Source organism: Sciurus vulgaris (assembly GCF_902686455.1).
Source record: "Sciurus vulgaris genome assembly, chromosome: 14".
Taxonomy (NCBI): Eukaryota; Metazoa; Chordata; class Mammalia; order Rodentia; family Sciuridae; genus Sciurus; species Sciurus vulgaris.
This window is the reverse complement of record NC_136475.1, coordinates 67,338,166-67,361,635: the sequence shown is the minus strand read 5'-3', so window position 1 is coordinate 67,361,635 and position 23,470 is coordinate 67,338,166. Positions and strand designations below refer to the sequence as shown.

Below are 23,470 nucleotides of genomic sequence, written 5' to 3'. Positions count from 1 at the left end.
TGAATTCTTTGATGAAATATGAAAAGGGGGTTTATTTGTGGTATAAGATCAAGCATAGCAAACATGGATCTGGACAAAGCCAGAAGCCTGAATAAATATGTCTTAATTTAAGGATTTAGGGATTATTCCAGATAGCTCTATTCTAGTAAATTTTGGCAGCCTACTATCCTACAAGCAGCAGGGAAAGGATAGCATATGTAATATAAGAAGTGGATATGTGAAATCAAATAAATTAAATGAAACAGATTTTCTGATTTCATTTAGTGTCCTCGGTGTCTTAAAATCCTTCCACCCCTCAGATTCTGTGTAGTTACAACAAACTTAGACATCACTTCAAACTTTCAGTTCAGGGAGACCAACCACAGTGACACAATTGGGTCTCGTAATAAAAGTTAGGCACAATTGTACTTCAGGGGATTCTTGTGCTTTTTGCCCACAGGACTGAATGACTTGCCCATGATCACTGGGAAAGATCCCAAACTATTCTCAAAAGTTTTGATTTCTAATCCATCATTCTGAATACTCCCCCCTCCACCAAGAACACATTCTTACATACCTTCTGGAATCTGACTTGAAACAAAAGAATGATTTGGAATCACTGGTTTACGACAGGCAGGATTATTTATTTTGGTCCCAGAGGATACTGGCAGAAAGTTCACAGGTGGGACACTGTACTTGTGATGAGTATTTGTTAGTAATTTGACAATTTCTGATTCTTCCTCTAAAAGGGTTATCAAAGAATATACAACAGGTTCTGAAGTTTCTGAAAATGTCAAGGCTTTGCCATAAAGGAACTCGGAAATATGTAAACGACAAGCTAGAGGTAGATTCTCATTGGTGGAATAAAATGCCACAAGGGGAGCTTGGTAGGGGTATTTGTGGTCTTTAGAAAATCGAATTTCAAGCTCATATAAAAAAGATGCATCTTCATTAGCATTAAGATGAGAATCATCTACAATTCTTTCTGCTCTTCCAACAATTTGATTTGGGGGCACTTCATGTTTGAATTTGCATTTTGATCCAAATTTACAATTTCCTTTTAGGTAAAATTTACAGGTTTCAGGTACTGTCTCTTGCACATTTTTGCTATCCTTTTCCTTGGATTTGCAGAATTTACTTGTTAGATACTCCAGTTCCAATCCAATGGTCCAGACCCTGTTCTGAATTCTTTCTATAAATTTTTCTCCACAAATTGACTTGAGAGCAAGTGCCTCTTCTTGTCGCTGCTCCATACATTCATCCAAGCTTACATGGCCAACTGACTCAGGGATTTTCATCCTTTCTCCAAATGTCTCTGAAAAACACTGGGTGAGTAGGTGCTCTAGTGATGCCCCCAAATCTCCATCACAAACCCTTAGGGCTGCTTGACAGCGTTCAATGTTGAAGCCGTACCTGCCAAGGGCAAAACAAAAGTGACATGTAAAAAGTAATATTACATCACTTAAGTGAAATTCATTTAAATATACTTATAAGAAGATATGATGGGCTGGGGAAGGCCCTGGGTTCAATCCCCAGCATCACAAAAAAACAAAAAACAAATATAAGAAGTTATGACTACACATATGTAGGGCCTCTGTGTTTTGAAAGGGTATCCCTGAGAATACTAATCCCCTATCCTAAAATATAGAATATTAGGCATATCAGGCTCTGCTGGAAACCACACAATAGAAAAGGACACAAGGAAAAGTAGTTGGGTTTATAACATGGTTTCAGTTGGCCCCTAATTATCTCCCAACTCCCGCAAATAACAAAAAGCAATCACCTGGAAAGTTTTTGCACTGCAAATGGTGAGACTGTAAATTCTGGAATATGAGACTCAACTGGGCCTGAGCCTGCATATTCCAAAGGATCAGAGTCCGGAACAAGGCAAGGTTCTTGTCCAGCTGACCAGTACTGCTCATCGTCACGATAATCAGGCTCATCATCTTCCTCCTCCCCAGAAACTCCTCTTCTGGCAAAGGTAACATTTTCATGTATTAGATACTAATTTTACTTACTTCAAAGAGAAATTTAGTAAGGGTTTAAGAATTTAATTCAAGGAGCCAAGGACAGAATCCTAACTACTCTTCAATTGCTGATTTAATCTTTTATTGAACTATTCATTTATATCTTGGCAATTAACATTTAGCAGGCATTCATTACATGCCAGATATTATATTAAGTGCTTTTTATGTACTAACTCTTCTACTTTTCCCAATAGCCCTGCCAGATACTGATCCCTGTTTGTCAGATGATCAACTAAAACTTGAGAGGGTTAATAAATACGAAAGGTTAATAAATACGAAAGGTTTTTTTCTTACGAAAGGTAAGAAAAAAAAACTAGAGATTTTACTAATAGCAGTTTAAACCCAAAGCCTATGTTCTCAACCACAGAAACCAGAAATCACAGCCATCTTCTCTTCTCATTCATACTGTCTTCATTTTTTGCTTTACTGCATAATCTCCTTTCCTAAATCTGAAGCAGATAAAAACATTTGTAGATAGATGGAAATCTATCTGTTCATGACTAATCACTCATGAATTCTAGTACATTTACTAGAAATAAAGAATTAACTCCTCCACTGAAATCATAAGACAAAAGAACCAAAATGCAATGGAGAGATGAAGGGGAAATAATTAAAGAGTATAAAAGCTGTTTCACTTAAGTAGATGGGCATGACCAGCATAACCTTAAGACTCATCTGATCAACTCAATATTTGCTCCTAGAATAATAATATTTCTACTTTCTTGTTATAAGTTTTTTTTTTTTTTTTTTTTTTTTTGTGGTGCTGGGGATCGAACCCAGGGCCTTGTGCTTACAAGGCAAGCACTCTACTGACTGAGCTATCTCCCCAGCCCTGTTATAAGGTTTTATTTGAAAGGTTCTGGATAAAGCAATCACTGAACTCATATTAACACTGTCCCAGGGAAAAATGACGATAAAAAGGTGATTTGTATCATTATTCACAATGGTGCAAAACAAACTCACTCTAAAACTATGGCTGAGTAATTATTCTTGTATTTCTCTTGTCTTACTTTCAACTAATTATATGGCCACAACAGTATTGATACAGTATTCCAAAGATGTACAGGGTGTTCACATTGCCAATATGTCTTCCTTAATATAATAATTTACTCAAATAAAATAATTTACTCAGATCCAGCATCTGCATCTTGTTCTTGCAGGTCTCGCAGAAGAGCTTTTACTTTCTCTTGATTCTCAGAGGTCATATGGAGAGTCTGAAGGGGCACTTTGGCTTTGGGCTTCCATTTAGGGCGTGCTTCTCCCTTGCTTGCACTACTGTTGTTAGGTCTGCAAACAACACAAATCAAAATTATACACTTTATTGTGGTCAGAACTCTGTCCTCAGAGTTCCCAAATATTCGAACTGCTCAAAAAAACAAAACAAAACAAAACAAAACGATCAGATCCTTAATCATTAAATTTGGTCTAACTCAAGAATTCCCTGGAGGAAGCAATGTTAATGTTGACTACCCCTAACTAGAGTGCTTTAAAAAGAAAGACAATACACACAAAGAGTATTTATTTCAATTTACATTAGGTATCCAATCTGAAAACAATTGACTCCCATCCCACATGTGAATATTAGACCCTATTTTTTAAATACCCAAATTATCATTGTTTCTTGATTATAAAAATAATACATGTTCACTACAGAAAGGTAAATAAAGGACAAAACAAAAGTCCCTAAATTATATCACTCTTTTAATATGTATTTGTTTAAAGTTACATAGCATAACTTTAAATTGACTTTATTTACTTATGAAAATATCACTGACATTTCCCTAAAATTAAATATTTCCTATAATGTAATTTAATCAATCAATCAACCTACCTCTCTATCTCTCTATCTATTTTTGTGGTGCTGGGGATCAGATCCAGGGTCGAGCACATACTGGGCAAATGCTCTACCACTGTGTTTCCGATATATTTTTAAATGATTATATATAGATGTAGATTATTGAATTTATTTCACCAATCTTTCATTGTTAGAATTCAAGATTGTTTTAGGGACTCTTTTTAATATTCAAAACAATATATTCTAACATTAAGCTTTATTCGTTTTTAAAAATTTAGCATGCTTCATTATAAATTTTCACAAATCTAGGGGAAATAGAAGAAAATTTCTCTAGTTAAAATCCAACACATTAATGAGACTTTGGAAAGAACTACACACTTACACTTGCAAAACTGGGTAGCAAGGGAGAAAATAGAATTGACTGTTGCTTTTAACCACTTAGTTACAACTTCTAAAAAGAAGTACAACCCCAAATCCATCACTTCCCCAGTTTTTTACTTCGAAAAATTTTAAACATATATTAATGATTACCTTTTTAAATTTGGCTTCAGTTGCCATTTGTCATGCAGATATGTGCACCTGCAGACCAATATGTACTCTCTTACTCTTTGTACATACATGCCTATATGCAACTTCCTTTATCTATATAAATACATACACTGATGAAGCATCTGCAGACAACATATTCACCACTAAATACTTAAGCATATATTTCCTAAGAATCAAAATACTTTTTTTTTTTTTTTTTGGTACCAGGAATTGAACTCAGAGGTGCTCAATTACTGAGCCACACCCCCAGCTCATTTTATATTTTATTTTGAGACAAGGCCTCACTAAGTTGCTTAGGTCCTCACTAAGTTGCTGAGGCTGGCTTTAAACTTGCAATCCTCCTGCCTCAGCCTTGAGCTGCTGGGATTGTGGGCATGTGCTACCATGTCCATGCAAAATACACTCCTAAATAAAGAACACTATTATTACCAGGTGCAATAGCACACACGTGCAAACCCAGTAGCTCAGGAATCTGAGGTAGGAGGATGGCAAGTTCAAAGCCAACCTCAGCAACTTAGCAAAACGCTGTCTCAAAATAAAAAGTAAAACAAGCCGAGGATGTGGCTCAATGGTTCAGCACCCCTAGGTTCAATCCCTGGTATCAAACAAACAAACAAAAAACCAACAACAGAACACCATTATTGCTTTCAAGGTCTTTTAGACTGATACAATAATATGGTACCTAATATACAGAGTGTATTTAAACATCCTAATTGTTTCTATCATGTCCTTTATAGATTTTTTGATTGAATAAACAATAAAAAACTTAGTTATCATTTTTTCAAACTCCTTTAATTTAGAACAGTTCCCCTGCCTATTTCCTGACACTTTTTTGGAAGAGCTCAGGCCAGCTGTTTTGTAGCAATTCTCCTAATTTGGATTTGTCTGATTATTTCCTCATGATTAGTAAAAAGGAGATGGGGGAGAAGTTTCACATGCTTCTATCTCATCACCCACATATTTGTATACCGTTCAACTTCCTTCCTGTTAATAAGGATGAACTATCCTTGATCTTGAAGTTCAACCTTCTATTTGGACTCTATATCCCAAACTTTAATCTTTAATCTCATGGGAATCATTCCAACACTAATTCCCTTTCCTACATCATCAGTTCTTTACTTTCCTTTGGATCATTCCTACCAGCATACAGATATGCTATATAATGTTTACCAGCTTAACAAATCGAACTAAACAAAATCCTCCCTTGACTGCTTATCTCCCTACAGCTATTGCCCATCTGAGTTGAGGCTATTGAGGATGGTTGCACAGAGTACACACTGCACAAAATCTCCTGGCACGGATGGAAGAAGGGGGACAGATGTGGGGACAGCAACAGCTACAAGGCCATCCATGCTCTGTTTCCAAGCCATATATCCAGGTGTATAGCTGTAACTGCCCAAAAGAAGGGGTACCACTTTTTTATTTACATAAAGGCATATACTGACAGCAGTAACTGTGGTCAAAGTGACTAATAATGTCACACACCCTTGCCCCAAGCCTTCCAATGGTTTCTACCTTATTCAAAGCAAAAGTCAAAGTCCTTATAATGGCCTACAGGTCCTGTACAGTCCAGCCTCTCTGAGCTAACTGAATGACCACTCTGCTTCTTGCCCACTCACTCTAACCACAAGGTTTCTTTGCCATTTCCTAGGAAGTCCCAGCATATTCCTGCCTCAAGGACTTTGCATTTGCTGTTCCCTCTGCCTTGAATATTTTTCCTCAGACAGCTTCAAGGCTTACCTTTGAACTTTCTTCTGGTCCTTGTTCAAATGGCACCCTTCCAGAAAGGCCTTCTATATCAAATAGTGACTCTACTTGGGCTTTTTATATACATAATTACCCTCCTTTATTTTTCTCCATAGCATTTAATACATGATATGTTATATATTTATGATTTACTTCAAACGTTTTTAAATTAGGATAAATACAATAATTTACTCACTGCTATAATTGTCAGCCCTAAAACAGTGCCTGGTACATAGTAGGCACTCAGGAAATATTTGCTGAATGAATGAACATTTTAGGCTCTAAGTATCATAGCTGCAATTAATTCAAAAGTTGAGTCTTAAAAGTTTGAGATACAGGTTGTTCCACAACATATCCAAATGACCTTTAAAAAAAAAAAAAAGAATGTAAAAACATGTAGATTCTTTGGAAGAATACCAGATGAAGTATTTAGTTATTTTAGGGACCAAATATGAAGAACATATATGTATTTATTTATTTTAAAAATATTTTTAGTTGTACATGGACACATCTTAATCTTTATTTTACTTATTTATTTATTTATTTATTTTTATTTATTTATTTTTTTGCGGTGCTGGGGATTGAACCCAGGGCCTTGTGCTTGCCAGGCAAGCACTCTACCAACTGAGCTATCTCCCCAGCCCTTTACTTATTTATTTTTATGTGGTGCTGAGAATTAAACCCAATGCCTCACATGTGCTAGGCGAGTCCTCCACCACTGAGCTACAACTCCAGCCCAGACCATATATTTATACCCTACAATCACATACTCAGTGCAGTAAGGGGCTTGAACTTCTATAAGCACTTGAGACTGACCCACGGAATACCAGATTTTTCTCTCCATATCTAGCTCAGTGTGGGACCCATATTCATTTAGTAGTAAGTTCAAATTATTTAAATGCTATGTTTCTTTTTCTTTTTTTCTGAATGCACATAGTTGAAGTCATGTAAGTTAAAAGCATGTACAACCCATATAAACTCTAGTAATCACTTACATTCCTTCTAACTAATATTTAGGTGAGAGTTATTCCCACAAGTGTATATATGTGTGTTTATATACATAGTTTTAAAGAAATCTTTCCATTGCTAAAAATCCCCCAAATAATTCACAGTATGCTTTGGGAGACAATAAGAATTTTATATTTATACCATATAATATATACTAGCAAAATCTTTGCTCTCACTAAATACTCATTAGAATTACCAGAATTCCCATAGTCACTGGTTAAATGCTGAATGTGAGCCACGTGCAGTGGCTCACACCTACAATCCCAGCAACACAAGAGGCTGAGGCAGGAGAATCCCAAATTCAAGGTCAGCCTGGACAACTAAGTGAGATTTGTCTCATAATAAAAAGGGCTGGGGAATATAGTTCAGTGGAAACACTTGCCTAGCATGAGCCAGGTCTTGGGGTCTGAAAAAAAATTACTATGAGAGAAGACTGAATATGGTAACTGTTACTAGTTACCACATGCAATATCATCAGGCGATGGCTGATCTGATTGGAAAATACGTAACTCATCAATAAGAAAGTACAATCAGGTTGCATTTTGAGTTATTTGACTTTAACATCAACCTATGATACCTATAGAATATTGAAAAGAATTTTTATGATTTTAATCTTCTTTTTTTAAATATAATTTTTAAGATGTTGATAGATCTTTATTCATTTACTTATATGTGGTGCTAAGAATCAAACCCAGTGCCTCACACATGCAAGGCAAGTGCTCTACCACTGAGCCATAATTCCAGCCCAATTTTAACCTTTTCTGGGATTTACTCTCCCAGTAACATTGAGTTTAAGAGCAGTATTATACTCAATTCACAATGTCACACAAGTGTAATGTTAACTTTAGAGTTCAACCTACACATGCTTAACATCAACAAAAACCTCCAACAAGGTTCAGAAAGGTTACAAAGAGGAGGACTGCCATGTTTTAAAATAAGAACAATTAACTTGACCAGAATTACTTGGCTTTCCTCCCCTCCACCCATCAGCCATCTGTTGTCCCACACATTAGTATTGAAACTGCTTCCATTTCTGAACATTCAAGAGTATAATGACCTGGATGAGCGCCTTGACTCACTGAAGATACAAAAGTCATCTCCATCATCCCAAATTCTACTTGAGGCCTTTCTGTTGCCACCACCACCACTGCCGCCACTGCCACCACTTCCATGAGATTTATTAGTATGACTCCTGCTTCCTCTTCCTCCTTTAGAAGATCCTTTTCCACCTCCTTTGCCTGGCTTGCCTTTTCTTCTTACTGAAGAACTCATTTTCACCTGAAAGAGAAAACGAATAATATAGGCATCATAAAACCAGGCAAGTGTAAAAATTCTTTCTTTGTCAAAGTTATGACATATAGCTTATTTTGAAAAAATAAAGGAAAATGCAGATTTTAAATGGACTAGTTTAGAAGTTTAAAGTGTGGCTAAATTGCTTGACAAAAAATTTCCAAGTACAGGCCTCTCAGAACTAATATTTAATGAGTTTCTCTGATACAGATTTCTTAACCAAGAATGAGTATCAGAACACAGGGAGAAGTTTCAAAACACACAAGCCTTGACTGCAGTCCTAGATTATGATTTGGTTAAGTCTAGTACAGGATTTAAGAAACTCGAGGAGAGACGCTTCCATATGTTCATTATATGATTTGATAAAGAACATTAAAGTTTACATTTGCTCCATCAGGAACACAGCCCTAATCTGTTTCCAAAGGAAGGAACTCCATTTGCAATGAAGTCTGAAGAAGTACAAACCTAAAGGCGCTTTCAAGCAGTGAGGCTGTGGTGAAAGGGAGATTAAAAGATGTGATGGAAACATAGTTTAGACTATAGGTCAACCAGTTTGTAAGGGAAAACTATGGAATAAAATCACTGGGGTGTCCTCTTGGGCTCAAAACATATCAAAGAGGAACCTCAGAAACTATTGCTTCAAATTTAGCCACAATTCGATTGGATTAATTGGTAGAGGGAGTTACTCCACAGGCATTGTTGAAAACAACTGAGCAATCAACCAGCAATTGAGGAGGTTAACAGTTATGTGTGTCAGAGGAAGAGAGAAAGTGAGCCCTACCAAACTACTGTTCTTAACAGTGTGACTCTGGGCATACCCAAAGTTGTATCTCCCCGAGAAACAGTATCAGAGCTTAACACTGTGGGAGGGAAACAGACTTCACTAAAATGATCCAGTCATTCACTAAACGTTGAACAAGCAGGTGACATTAAATATTGGATAGGGAATAACCAGTATCCAGAGCTGCTAGAATATATTATCAAAAATAATTAGTTTCAGGTGCTGGGAATATAGCTCAGCTGGTAGAGTGCTTGCCTGGCATGCACAAGGCCCAGGGTTCAATCCCAGCACCACCATTAAAAAAAAAAAAAAAAAAAGTTTTGAGAAGGAGCATTAAGATGATATATGGCCCATGAAAAATATGTATAGAGTTATGTTACTTAAGCATGATTTATACAGGCAGTGGTGTGGGGCACAAATTGCTTATGAGTGAGATAAAATGTCCAATTTAACAGAAGACTTTAAAATAGCCATTAAAAATATATTCACAAGAGGCTGGGGAGATAAGCTCAGTCGGTAGAATGCTTGCCTTGTAAGCACAAGGCCCTGGGTTCGATCCCCAGCACCCAAAAAAAAAAAAAAAAATATATATATATATATATATATTCACAAAAATAAAGCATAATTAAAGAAGTAAAGGAAGGTAAAATGACCATGTCACATAAAATTGAGATTATCAATAAAGAGACAAAAAAGAACCAAATAGAAATTCTGGAATAGGAAAGTATAACTAAAATAAACAGTTATTAACAGTGAAGAACAGAGAATAGAGAAAAAAGAACTCAGCCTCACAGAAGTGTGGGATAACACCAAGTGTACCAAATACTCTTCTGGAGTTACCGGAAGAAAAAGAGAGAAAGGAAGGAGCAGGACAAATGGTCAAAGAAACAGTGCCAGAAAACTTCTCAAATTTATTGGAAAACAATAACCTATACATTCAGAAACTCAACAGACTCCAAATAGAATAAACAAAGAAATCCACAGACACATTGTAGTAAAGGTCACATTTCTGAAGGTCAAGGTCAAGGAGAAAATCTGGAAAGGACTAAGAGAAAAACAACTCATCACTTACAAGAGGAATTCTTGTAAAAATAAGACAGCTGATTTCTCAGCATAAACAATGGAAAGCAGAAGGTAATGATATAAAAGTACTAAACAAAACAAAACAAAACAAAACAAAAAAACCCTTATCTAGAAAAGCTATCTTTTTCAAAGATAAAGAAGAAAGAAAATCTTTCCTGGATAAATATACTGACAGATTTGTTGCCTGTAGACATGCCTTATAATAAACTCTAATGGAAGCTCTTCAAGCTAAGACACGTTTCCAGATGGGACACTCAAATTCACATGATAAAACAGAACACTGGTAAAGGTAAGTATACAAATATAAATAAACAATGCAAATGCATATTTTTCTCTTTTTTCCTCAATTTAAAAATCAATTAAGCCAACTGGGTGGCACAAGTGTATAATCCCAGTAAATGGACCGAGGAGGTTGAGGCAGGAGGTTCACAAGGTTGAAGCCAGCCTCAGCAACTTAGTAAAATAAAAAAAAAATAAAAGTAAAAATTACTGGTAAAGCACTTCTGGGTTCAATCCTCAGTACCAAAATTTAAAAGCAATTATATAAAATAATATGATAAAACGTTGGAGCTGTAACTATAGGAATATAATATATATGTAATATATATGCACAGAATAGACTGGTGGGAGCATTACTATACTGGGCTAAGAAAATGACTACAAATGTTACAGGTATAAGTATAAAGTATAATGTTGGGTTTATAACATTAATAGGTATAATATGTATAAACAATAACACAAGGAGGGAAAGGAATAAATATAGGATTAATCTTTATATATATTTCTGGAATCAAGCTTCTACAAATCTGAAGCTGATTCCAATAAATTAAGATCTATATGTTAGACCCCAGAATAATCACTAAAAATACATTATAAAATATTCACTTAATGACTAAAAGCAAAAGAAAGCAGTAAAGTAGGAAGAAAGGAACAAATAGACATGAGACAAAAAGCAAAATGGAATGATAGCTGTAACCCCCGCTATACTATTAATAATAAGTGTGAGTGAATTAAACTGTGCAATCAAAAGACATATTAGGGGGCTGGGGTTGTGGCTCAGTGGTACAGTGCTTACCTAGCATGTGTGAGGCACTGGGCTATATTCCCAGCACCACGTAAAAATAAGTAAATAAAATGAAGGTATAGTATCCATCTAAAACTAAAAAACTAAAAGAAAAAAATTAAAAATTAAAAAAGATGGGCTAGATTTAAGAATTCCAACTATCTAGTTTTTTAAAGGTATGATTTCCATTTTATTATCCCCCCCCCCACCCCAGAAAATGGTTTTTCTTTAGTCCATTGGACCCAGTTCCTTTCATGGGCTTTGTGGAAGTCACAGGACAGCATCAGCAGGTCTAAATAGGTGTGGGGGTGAGGGGGTTCATCCTTTCCAGGGTTCATGAGTTCAGTTCCTAAACCACCATGCTATGATTGGCACAACTCACACAGGAATGCAACTTCATATACAGCTTGGGAAGCATATCAAAGATACTTGCTTGGGAAATGTCCCTGACAGCTGTAGTCTCTACTATGTTTTGAATGATGGACTTGTTTTTGTGGCCATGGCCTTTTGGTCCTTATTGTTGTTTCTCCCTCCCCTCCCCCACCCCTCCCCCTCCCTCTTCCTCTCTTCCTCCTCCTCCTCCTTTGTCATCCTGGAAGGGAAAACCCAACTAATTATATGTTATCTCTAGGAGAGACACTATAAATTTAAAGACACAAATAAATCAAGAGTGAAAGGATGGAAAAAGATGAATCATGCAAATAGGAACCACAAGAAAGGTAGAGTGGCTATGTTAATATCATGCAAAATAGACTAGAAATATATGAATGAACATATGAACAATGAACAATGAAATATTCATCCAGCATTTCTTGTGTATCAGACCCTGGGAATATAACAGTAAAGATAAAATTCCTAATTCATGAAGGTTACTTTAGAGTGTAAGACAGACAATAAAACTGTCAGTCTGTTTCTTGTTCCTCTAGCACAATACCTGAGGCTGATGGATTTTTAAAGAATAAAGGTTTACTTTGGCTCACAGTTTTGGAGTTTGGGAAGTATAAGAGCATGATGAAGACATCTACTCCTATTCTGGTGAGGGCCTCATGCTGTGTCATAACATGGAGAAAAAGCAAAAGGGCAAGTGGGTACTTGAGGAAGAGAGAAAACATGAAGGGCTGCCTTGTTTTATAACAACCTCCTCTCATGAGAATCATCCCATTCCCTCAAGAAAAGCATTAATGTCTCTTAATGACCTAACCATCTCTCAAAGGCCCCATCTCCCAATACCATGAAAATGGCAACCAAATTCAATCTGAGTTTTCCAGTGAACAAATAATATTCAAACCAGAGCAGGTGCTATCAAGAAAAAAAAAACAAAAACAAAAACAAAAACAAAAAAAAAAAACCTCTTGAGGCTGCTGTTATAGAGTAGTTGTTTATTAAGGCCTCACTGAATCACAGTTGAGTGGCTACCTGAACAAATTGGGAGAATGAGCCATGCAATACTTGTGAAAGGAGCATTCTGAGTAGAAGCAATGATAGATTCAAGAGTTCAGGATGTCCTCAATGTGCTGGTTTGAATGAGTAGTAAAAAGTATGAAATGAGGAAAGGAGATGAGGCCAGAGATTACGGAAGGTCACAGGTCCAGGGAAGGATTTTGGATTTTATTATAAATATGACAGGAAGTCACTACTAGAGAGCTGGGGCAAAAGCTTGACTTATGGTTTAAAACAATTATTCTACCTGCTCTTTGACAAATAAAAAAGTCAGGGGTGAGTGAAGAAAAACCAAGAGATCAATTAGGAAACTGATGTAGTAGTTCAAGACAGAGAAAAAATACAGTGGCTTGAACTAGGATAGAAGCAGTGGAGTTAAGTGGTCATAGTTCTGAATGCATTTTAAAGGTAGATAATATACATAAGAGGTATGAGAGAAAAGAATCAAGATTATGATAAGATTGTGGGACCTGAGATAACAGGATAAATAGTGTCATGTACTTAGAAGAGGAATAATGGGGAGGAATGAATTTAAAGGGGATATAATGAGATCAGACTGGCTTTGTTAACATTTGAGAGGCTGATTTGACACTAATGGAGATGTGATGTGTAGAAGGTAGCTGGATGTATGAGTCTGCATTGAAGGGAAAGGTAGGATTATTGTACTTCATACTCTAAAACATTGTCAGGTAAATATAATTTTCTATTTTTACAGAGGAGGAAATCAAAACAAGAAAATTATGTGATATGTCTAACAGTACCAACTATAGAAGCAAAGCCTGGAATCAGGGTTTGAATAAATCCATTTGACTCCAAAACAGATCCTCGCTGGGTAACTTCTCATTCACATCCACACACACACACACACACACACCTTGTATCTTTTTTTAAAATTATTTTTAGTTGCCAATGGATCTTTTGTTTAATTTTATTTATTTACATGTGGTCCTGAGTATTGAACCCATGCCAGACAAGTGATCTACCACTAAGCCACAACTCCAGTCCCTCACACCTTGTATCTTTTTTTTTTTTCTTCTTCTTTTTTGTGGTGTTGGGGATTGAACCCAGGGCCTTGTGCTTGCGAGGCAGGCACTCTACCAACTGAGCTATATCCCCAACCGTACACCTTGTATCTTAAATCAAAGTTTAAGGGTAGTTTGGCTTCTCTTTGAATTGTGCCCAGTTGTTAATTTATAAAGATGACCGAATGGCAACATGGAGAGGTCAATGACACTGAAACAAAACTTTAATATGACTCATAAATCCCCTAGAACCAGAAGGCACGCTGTGCCAGGCAGCAGTTTGGTCAGGTGGCAGAAAGGAGCAAAGGGAAGGGCTGGGCCTGTGAAGCCAAGACTCTCAAGACTGAGGGATCGCTACTTAAAAAAAAAAAAAAAAAAAAAAAATTACTGAGCCAAAGATAAGTAATTGTTGTTTTTTATGGACTGATTGGGGTTAACAGTCTGGGAAGTTTATACACAAACAGAGTATAGTGGCTGGCCATGATGGGATTTGAGTCAAGGTTTCAACATAAACAGTCTTTTGTTAACTGATTAATTTCCATTATTTCCTTCCCCCTCCATCCTCCATTTAATTGTAATTAAATTAGGGTATCCCCCAATTTTTCTTTTATCAGGCCACAGCCTTTCTTGGGGCTTCTGCAGGAAAAATCAGGCAGCACAAACAGTTGAGGACTAGTTAGTTCGAATAATTGCAGATAGGTTCCGGAAGACATCAGGACTATCCCTAGTTGTCCAGTACCTGGTCCTAGATTGATTTCGGGGAAGGACAATATTGGCTTGATGTGTAAACTGGATAAAGGAAAGTATGGACTCTGGGTAGGATGGTTTGCATATAAAAGGAATGTTGTTTGTTAGCTAGCCTTGGAAGAGGGATTTTTCCCTTGACAGGTAGGACCTCAAGATGTCAAATATCATAAATATGGAGTATAAAAACATGATTAACACACCCTTCCAATCTAAATTTGAAGACTCAATCATTACAAATTTCCTGACTCCAGATTCCTTGTAGACAAGAACAGTATAAGAAGTCAAACTACAAGTTCTGAAAAACAGCAGTACATATAGAAAACAAAAACTTAAAAGCTTAACAGGTGATCAAAACAATGGGACAAACTGAATTTCTTAACGTTATGCATTCATAATTACTATTATTTCTAAATTTTAGAAAAAAGGGAAAGAATATACAAATCAAACAGATAAATCAGGACTTCATCTCAAAAATCACCCAGTCCAGGAAAATCTGTGTACTAAGAAACATTAGGAAAAAAAGCAAGATACTTAACTGATTTAAAACAACTTGTTTCACACCAACCCAGAAAATGTTACCTTTACAACTTGAGCTGAGATTTTGCATACAAAAATTTGACTGAAGACTGGCTGGCTGTAGTCGTATCCAATATCGCTCTTCCCAGACGTTTTTAGGGAACAGGAAATATGTTGTATAATCCACAGGCTTAGATTCCACTATTCTATTCCATCTAGCCTGGGAAGATTCCATCTTTCTTCACCGTGGACACAGGGACCTTAAGTTTGGTTCTAAGAGTATCCTTTGTTTCACACACCCAAGTTTGACTCCCACGTACAGCATCCCCAAGCTGGGCACAGAAAACTGAACGCACTCCACTTTTATCTCATGCAAATCTCTGACTGACCAGAATCAGTCATCCAGCTCCATTTAGATACCCAGACACAGTGCCCTTCTTCGCCCCTAACACCCTCTCCCCAAACGGCCAAACTCGATTCGAAATGGAGACTGAGACAGGAAACAGCGCAGGAGCCCCTTCAATCCAACCCCGCTCCGAGCCTGAATTCGCTCTCCGGCCTCCAGCCTGAGCGTGGAGAATCTCCGCTGCAGCCCACCTGGTCCGGTGCCAGGGCCTGGGATCCGGTTGGTCCTGATACTCTGGTCCCAGGCAGACCAGGCTGGGGCACAGCGGGGCAGGATGCTCCTCCGATGATGACCACTCAGGGAGGCGGCGGTACACTGACAACCGGGCGACGCACAAACCACGCACACAGACACACACCACTGATCCGCGGAAAGGGAGATCTTACCAGGCTAGCAGAGTTGCTTCCCGGGCAGCTGTCGGGAGGCGGCGCCCAAGGGTCAGGGGTAATAACTGGGCTCGGCCACCCCCACCGACCTCACCTGGAGCGGCACCGCGGCAGCTTAGCTGCGCCTGCACAGCGCCGGCGCTTCCTGATTGGCCCCTCGAATATTCGCTTCCGGGTGAGAGGTTGCCCGGTCTCCCTAGCAACCGAGTCGCTCCAGGAGCTGTGTTGGGTGGGTAGCGCTTTGCTCCCTCCATACAGCAGAGCTGGCGGCCCGCAGGGAATCGCAGAGTCCAGAAAGTTTCTCCGAACTCTCTCCATTAAGTGAGTGCGCTTCTTCCCAAGGCCCTGGCGGGGAAAGACGCCCGTGAATGGAACTTTTGTGAGCCAGACTCGGCCCTGTAACTCCCCACCGGGTGTGACAAATCTGTGTACATTGCGGTGTGGGGGGATTCAAACTTTGATTCTACCTGAATTCGTTGTGGTGACACTTTAGGCGAGTGCCAGCCTCTCTGGGCTTCAGTTTCCTTCATGGTGCCGGATGGTGTCGATTTCTGAGGTTCGGTCTCGTTCCAACATTCAAAAGTTTCGAATGTGGAATTTTCTAAGGGCAATTGAAAATAGTTCCGTTTCTTTTATGATTTCATTTAGTGTTCTGCTTAGTAGGCATTTAATGATCGCTTCCCAAGTGCCATTCATTCACTAGATAGTTCATATTAGTACTAAATACTGAGCTCAGGAGGGTGACAAAAGAGATTTGACTAACCCGTCCTAGGAAATGGGTGTGATGGGAGATTCTAATACGAAAGCGTCGTTTCAATAGGGCCCTAAGTACTGTGGGGGCTGCTTAAAGGAGTGGGGGGGGGGAGTGCGGGGAAATGAGAAGACTTTGTGACAGGCCATTCCTGAGCTGGTGTTACACAATAACAATGGCTAATACCTACAGTTAGACACTAATCTAAGTGCTTCACATGAATTAGCTCATTTACTTACTTTAAGGATGAGGAAATTGAGACATAACTAAGTAATTTGTCCAACTACAAAGTAAATGATAGAGTCCAATTCAAACCTAGGTAACCTAATGCCAGAGCATTAACCCCTAAATACTACACTCTACTTTCCAACGCTCCAGGATAAGTGGTAGTTAACCAGTCAAGGAAGAGATGTGTATTGCAGGGATAAAGTACCCCATGGCTGCTGGAGCACTTTTTAGGACATCTGGTAGTCTAGATAATTAAATACAGAAAGCAATTCTGTGTCCCTGTCCCCTTGGAACTTCAAATTTTGAAGACACATCTCTGTATACCTCTTCACTTCACCCTTTATCCACAGCCAAATCAGAATTACAGGCAAAGAATGAACAAATATACTTAAATTTATATTCTTCTAAGATTTAGTGTAATTGATGTCTATACTTAACCCCTAAACGAGGTCAGAATTCCAGCAAGATTGCTCTCTACCCCTCACACCACTTCCATATTGTTATCGGAATTTTATAGTCTATTTTAAAAGTTATTCTTAATAATAAATTCCTAAACTGGGTGTGGCACACCTGTAATCCCAGCAGCTAGGGAGGCTGATGCAGGATCACAAGTTCAAAGCCAGCCTCATCAACTTGGTGAGGCCCTAAGCAACTTAGCATGACCCTGTCTCTAAATAAAATACAAAAAAGGACTAGGGATAATAATAATAATAATAATAATAATAATAAATTCCTAATGATATAAAATAATAGTACTTAACAGCAAGTATTTTTCTCAATAAAATAAAAATGCATTTTCACTAATTGCCTTGTTCCTTATTTTGTTTTTGTTTTCCTGTTTTCTCCTGGATTCATTTTTCTCCCTGTTACAGTATATTTCCTTGTATTTCTTTCAAAGACAAAGTGTAACTCCTAAACTCTGAATTCTGCCATGTCCAAAAAATTTTTTAGTTTCCTTCCTTTCGGATTAATAGTTTTCCTGAGGATAGAACATTGAGTTCAAAATAATTTCCCCCTCAAAAATGTAGACATCACGTTTTTGTTTTAGTGTTCACTGTTGCTGATGTCAGTCTGATTCTTATTCTTTTTACTTTGTTATAGGTAATCTGGTTTTTGTTTGCTTTTGTTTACCAAACCTAACTGGCATTTGTTTCTCTGTTATTGAATTTTACTTCAACCTGTTTAGCTGTGCAGTTTTGTTTGGTATTCATTCACAGTCTAAGCACTCATTTTCTTCAGGTCAAAGTTTTTGACTATTCAAATATTGTGTCCTCCGCTTTTTCTTTCACTCTAGAAATTTTATTAAGTTGGCATTAAACATTTTGGGTCTATTTTCCATTACCTTAGAATTTTTCTTTGTGCTACTTTCTGAGAAAAATTTCAACCTAATCTACCAGTTTAATCTTGAATTAAATGCATTCAGCTATCCAGCAGTTTTATTATTTCACCAGTTTTATTATTAATTTCCTTGATAGATAATTGATTCTTAACTGCCTGTTCCTGTTTCAAGGATATTATACTCTCCCTTTATCTCTGAGGATGTTACAGTATTTGAAAGTCTTAAACTTATTGTGTTAACTGTTTCCTTAGAGATGAAACCCAGCCTTTCTCAGTTGGCACTTAAGTTTCTTTTTAAATTAAGACTATGCATAGAGATCCAGTAGATATGAGGTAGGGGTCTAGGAACTTAGAAGCATTCAAGGTGATTCTGATGCATGGGCCACACTTTGGCTAACATCTTAATAGAAATTTCTTTTATATTTTACATTGAGTCTACTCAGTGTTCCACGGTTCAGAGAGACAGATTCCCCTCAGTCTTGTGGTCTTCTTTTTTCCTTTTTTAAACTTGCTCTCCATTCCAGACTCACTCTACTTGGACTTCCCTGAATCAAATATTCATCACCATCTTGCCTCTTGTGGAACATAAATTTGTATATCAGTGTTATAGCACCATTATTATTTTAAAAAACCTCTTTAGTTGTAGATGGACATAATACCCTCATTTTAATTATTTACTCTCATGTGGTGTGTAGGATTGAACCCAGTTACTCACACATGCAAGGCAAGCGCTCTACCACTAAGCTACAGCAGCATTATTCTTAATGCCTCAAACTAGAAACAACTTAAAACATTCATCAAGTGATGAATGGATAAACAAAATATGTTATTTCCATACAATGTATTTGGTAATAAGAAGGAACAAAGTACAAAGTTCTGGTACTTGATACAAACTGATGAACCTTGAAAACATGTTAAGTGAAAAAAGCCAGTCACAAAGGACCTCATATCAAATGATTCCATTTATAAGAAATGAATAGGCAAATCCATTGAAACAGAAAGTAGATTAGTGGTTCCCAGGAGCAATGGGGAGTGGAGTTTTGAGAAGAATGGTGAGTGAGTGCTAGTGGGCATAGGGTTTTTTGGGGGAGCTAATTAAATTATTCTAAAGTTATATTGTGGTAATGGTTACACCAGGCTATATATTCAATATACTAAAAATATTGAATTATATACTTTTAAAGGATTAATGTGGTGTACGAATTACATATTAATAAAGTTATTATAACTAATGATAGATCATCTAGTCAAAATTATTTATTTCCCCAAAACCTTACATGAGGCAATGAAAATACCAAGTAATCATGATATGCTTGTGATATTGTGAATTGAGTGTATTTAGGTAGTGCTTAACTCTCACTTATTATAGGTTTTATAACACAAAATTATTTAAACTCACATGACTCTTTTTAAATCTTTTAAAGCAACTTCAGAAGTGTACAAGATCAATTTTATATTTCCTAATGGAGACAAGTATGGTAAGCATATATTTCAATTACTTTTTCTATTCAGAAGATTAAATAGTTTAAGAATAAGAAAACAAGACACATTTTTTGAAACTGCTATTGGGATATTAACTCAAATAAAATAACATAGAAATCATAATAGATGAACAGATTTAAAATCAAACTTCAACATTAGGTCTAGATCACATGCCTTGGAAATCTGTGAGATCTGTCAGTCTTTTTGGTCCTGGGTCTCAATGACTACCAGATGTTCTAAGTTCATGGATTGCCTTATCTCTGTTCTCATTGGTTTCAGTACTAGGGAGCCAAAAAAAGTAAACAAGACTAAACAACCCCGCTGCAAAAACCCAAATGGCTTGCAGTTATGAATTTTCCTGTACATAAATACTATATTATTTAGTCAAACACAAGTTCCATTTAAAATCTTTGTATTTCTCCCTATTTAGATGGTGAATGTATAAGAACATCTTCTGGAATTTATGAAAGAAATGGAATAGGTATTCATACCACTCCTAATGGGATTGTCTACACAGGAAACTGGAAAGATGACAAGGTATTATTTGTTGTTTGGGTTTTTTGTTTGTTTGTTGGTCTTGACCCTAGGTCCTTGCACATGCCAGGAAAGCACTGAGCTGCATTCCCAAGACTTTTTATATTTTGTTTTGAGGCAGGATATCACTAAATTGCCCAAGTTGGCCTCCAATTTAGGATCTTCCTGCCTCAGCCTCCCAGGTATCTGGGATTACAGGTGTGAACCACTGTGCCCAGTTTATTGCTATTTTTAATACTGATGGTAGATAAATAACCCTATGGACTGAATGATTCCAAGCACTTCACTATTAGTAAAAAACACATATAACGAGTAGACTATGCAATAAAAATAATAAATAATTATATTTAACATGTTAACATATGCCTAATATTAAACTCATGCAGAGGGCTAATCAGGATCATAATTATCTTTCTCATTTCCTGTTCATGAAGTAAAGCAAAAGCAATTAATAATTTTCTCGTTTAATCCTCATAACAACCTCATAAATAGGTACCATTAATACTCTTATTTTACAAGTGAGGGAAATCAGGCTCAGGTTTCTTGCCCAGCTGGCAAGTGATAAAACAAGAATTTGTGCTCAGGTTTACATGAATCCAAATTAACATTCTACATGGCTTTCTACTATTGCCTGAGCTAACAATGCCATACTATTTCTGAGCCAACTAAACTGGTGGCCCTTTAAGGTTTCTGATGTATTCAAGATATCTTGAGGAGCCTAATACATCATCATGGACTCCCATATTTTCAAATGCCCCAGCATGAGAACATTTTGTTCAGTAGGCTTCACAGATAGATACAGAGGGAGAACAATAATAGATTTGTCTTTTTTTTTTTTTTTTTTTTTTTTTTCAGTACTAGGGATTGAACCCAGGGGTACACTACCACTTAAGCTACATACTAGCCCTTTTTATTTTTTATTTTAAGACAGGGTCTCACTAGATTGCCCAGGTTGGTATTGAACTTGTGACCCTCCTGCCTCCACCTCCCAAGTTGCTGGGAGTGTAGGCATGCACCATTACACCTGGCAAATTCGTCTCTTTTTGTGGAAATAAAGGGTGACACGAAGTTGACTAAATCATGACTAAGTTAATGGTAGACGTATATGTGTATATTTTTTAAAGATTCTGGAGAAACTGAAGTTTAGTTTCTGAGGTCATTTTCTTTGTTACAAACAGATGAATGGTTTTGGAAAACTTGAGCATTTTTCAGGAGCAGTATATGAAGGGCAATTTAAGGACAATATGTTTCATGGATTGGGAACTTACACATTCCCAACTGGGGCAAAATACACTGGAAATTTCAATGAAAACAGGTAAGCTTAAATTTAAAAATTACTATAATTCCAAAATGGTCTTCACTTGCTTAAATATTATAATTACTTAATGTTAAATGTGTTAGCATCAGATTTGCTATTTTACCGCAGACATTATTCTGCTCCCCAATGCCGGCTTACAACCCAGATCGTTAGCCCGCAAAGTTTCTACCCAGTAATTGGTCCAGATTGTTAGCCCACGAACCTCCTCGCCAACCATTGGTCCGTTGTTATTAGCCTGGGAAATTCCGCTGCTTAAGAATGGCTTCCCTGCCGTTCTCTCTCTCTCTCTCTCTCTCCTCCTGGCTTTCCACTGTCTCTTGCGCAAGCGCTCTCTCCCTCTTTTTCTCTCATTTTTACCCTGCAGGAAGACACTCTGCTTGTTTGCTTAATAAACTCTCTTATGCAAGGTCCCCACGTCTGGAGTGGTTTCTGGGTTCTTACAAAATATTCTTTTATAATGTATGTAGTTTCTATGAATTGTTATTTTAGGGGATGGGGATATTTTAAGAGAGTCTAGAACCATCATAAGCCTCAAAAAGAGAATATCATTCTTGGTTATAATTCATTAGACTATTCATTTATTCCCTTTACTTCTCTGTTAGTATAGGATTATTTTGTAGTCAGTTTGCAAATGGAAAACGTATTGCAACTATTGAGAAAATTTAGGCCAACAATAATTTTCACTTGAAATATCTTGATAGATTTTTTAAGTAGCCTTGGGATTAATTTCATAATTATTTATTTCATTTTTACCTGACGTGTATACATTTTCAGTAGGCTAATTTTCTTTTCCCCTACAGCCCTGGGTATTGGACCCAGGGCTTTGTGTGTGCTAGGAAGGTATTCTACCACTATGCTACATCCCCAACCTTACTAGGCTAATTTTAAAAATCTGAGCAAAATTAGTTAATTTTCAAATTGTAGATGCATACTCATTATTGCCCTTTCTGATAATATGCTTGTAGAAAAAATAAAAGTGAAATAAAACTTGAATACAGCTTTGCAATCTTGATCTTCACATGGAATACCATGCATGCTATCTGGAGGTTCAAGTTCAAGTTCTTTTATAAATACTGCTGTCTTATTTCTAGAATTTGAAGTGGCTGATATGAATATATTTTGAGGAGGACTGACAAGTGTTCACCTATTTTGACTCCCAATTTTGTGACGATAACACATTAGCTTTTCCAATTGATAAAAGGGAGAAAAATAAAAGGAGAAAAATCTAACCTGTTGTTTGTATGAGTGTACTTTTGCCACTCCAAAGTGTCCTGGCACAGAGCATGGCACCTGAAATCTAGCTGATGATCAAGAAATATTTGTTAAATAAATAAGTGAACTAATTAAGCCAGATAACCAATATAAACTTTTCATTTTTTGATTGTTTTGTTGTTATGTGAAGTGAGCTTATGTGATCCTAAAATCTTGGACATCACAATTTTTTTAATGACAGTGTTTGTTTGGGATAGTGTTTTTTTCATAGAATATGAAAGCAGAATTCTGTGTTTTAAATCAAAATTTGAAAATGGAAAAATATGCTTCACACATAGGATATAATATTAGACAGTCTTCTATCTGGACTGTACATTCTTCATCTTGATTAATACACAAACTTGTTTTTTCCTATTGCAGGGTAGAAGGTGAAGGGGAATATACTGATATCTATGGACTAGAATGGAGTGGTAACTTCCATTTCACAGCCGCTCCAGGCCTGAGACTCAAGTTCAAAATGTAGATGTTCCACATTGAAGTTTAAATGTGGTGACTGAAGCTTTTACTTGTAAGCAGAGCAACTGAATTTGTCATCTGAAATGACTTCATACACTACCTGCATGAATTTGCCAATAAAACTATCACTCACTTAGCATTTTTGAATTTTATTTTCATTATCATGTAGTTTTGAATACATTATATGATTCTTTTCAGAGTTTGCTCATTTTAATAAGTATAGCAGAACTGTCCAGATCTTAGCAAAGTCAAT

General features: G+C 36.9%; 2 protein-coding genes across 6 annotated transcripts in view; one reads left to right on the top strand and one right to left on the bottom strand.

The window, feature by feature from the left end:
- Positions 1 to 15,990, bottom strand: part of DHX57 (DExH-box helicase 57) — a 56,234-nt gene extending 40,244 nt beyond the window's left edge. Inside the window, exons 1-5 of one of the 2 annotated variants that reach the window (XM_079109851.1) lie at positions 15,839 to 15,990; positions 8,162 to 8,382; positions 3,135 to 3,293; positions 1,763 to 1,951; positions 557 to 1,392 (exon numbers count right to left, since the gene is read on the bottom strand). In XM_079109851.1, coding sequence (XP_078965977.1) covers positions 557 to 1,392; positions 1,763 to 1,951; positions 3,135 to 3,293; positions 8,162 to 8,376 — 1,399 coding nt within the window. In that variant the 5' untranslated portion in view covers positions 8,377 to 8,382; positions 15,839 to 15,990. Of the gene's footprint in view, positions 1 to 556; positions 1,393 to 1,762; positions 1,952 to 3,134; positions 3,294 to 8,161; positions 8,383 to 15,643; positions 15,798 to 15,838 lie in introns of those variants that run through there. The other variant, XM_079109852.1, reaches the window with a different exon arrangement.
- A 27-nt stretch (positions 15,991 to 16,017) lies between these two features.
- On the top strand, positions 16,018 to 23,470 carry MORN2 (MORN repeat containing 2). Of its 4 annotated transcripts, XM_079109912.1 has the most exons (5): positions 16,026 to 16,251; positions 19,580 to 19,633; positions 20,068 to 20,174; positions 21,350 to 21,486; positions 23,122 to 23,370. In XM_079109912.1, the coding sequence occupies exons 4-5, from the start codon at positions 21,350 to 21,352 to the stop codon at positions 23,222 to 23,224; spliced, it is 240 nt and encodes a 79-aa protein (XP_078966038.1). In that variant the 5' UTR covers positions 16,026 to 16,251; positions 19,580 to 19,633; positions 20,068 to 20,174; the 3' UTR covers positions 23,225 to 23,370. The 4 variants fall into 4 exon arrangements, with proteins under 4 accessions (XP_078966037.1, XP_078966040.1, XP_078966038.1 ...); XM_079109911.1 differs by lacking the exon at positions 19,580 to 19,633 and having other exon boundaries at positions 16,018 to 16,159; XM_079109913.1 differs by lacking the exon at positions 19,580 to 19,633 and having other exon boundaries at positions 16,232 to 16,251.

Excerpts from the sequence above, each read along its gene's own strand:
- MORN2 (XM_079109914.1), top strand. The coding sequence starts at position 21,350 with ATGAATGGTTTTGGAAAACTTGAGCATTTTTCAGGAGCAGTATATGAA. Across the intron at positions 21,487-23,121 it reads GGAAATTTCAATGAAAACAG|GGTAGAAGGTGAAGGGGAAT; the intron begins GTAAGCTTAAAT and ends TTCCTATTGCAG.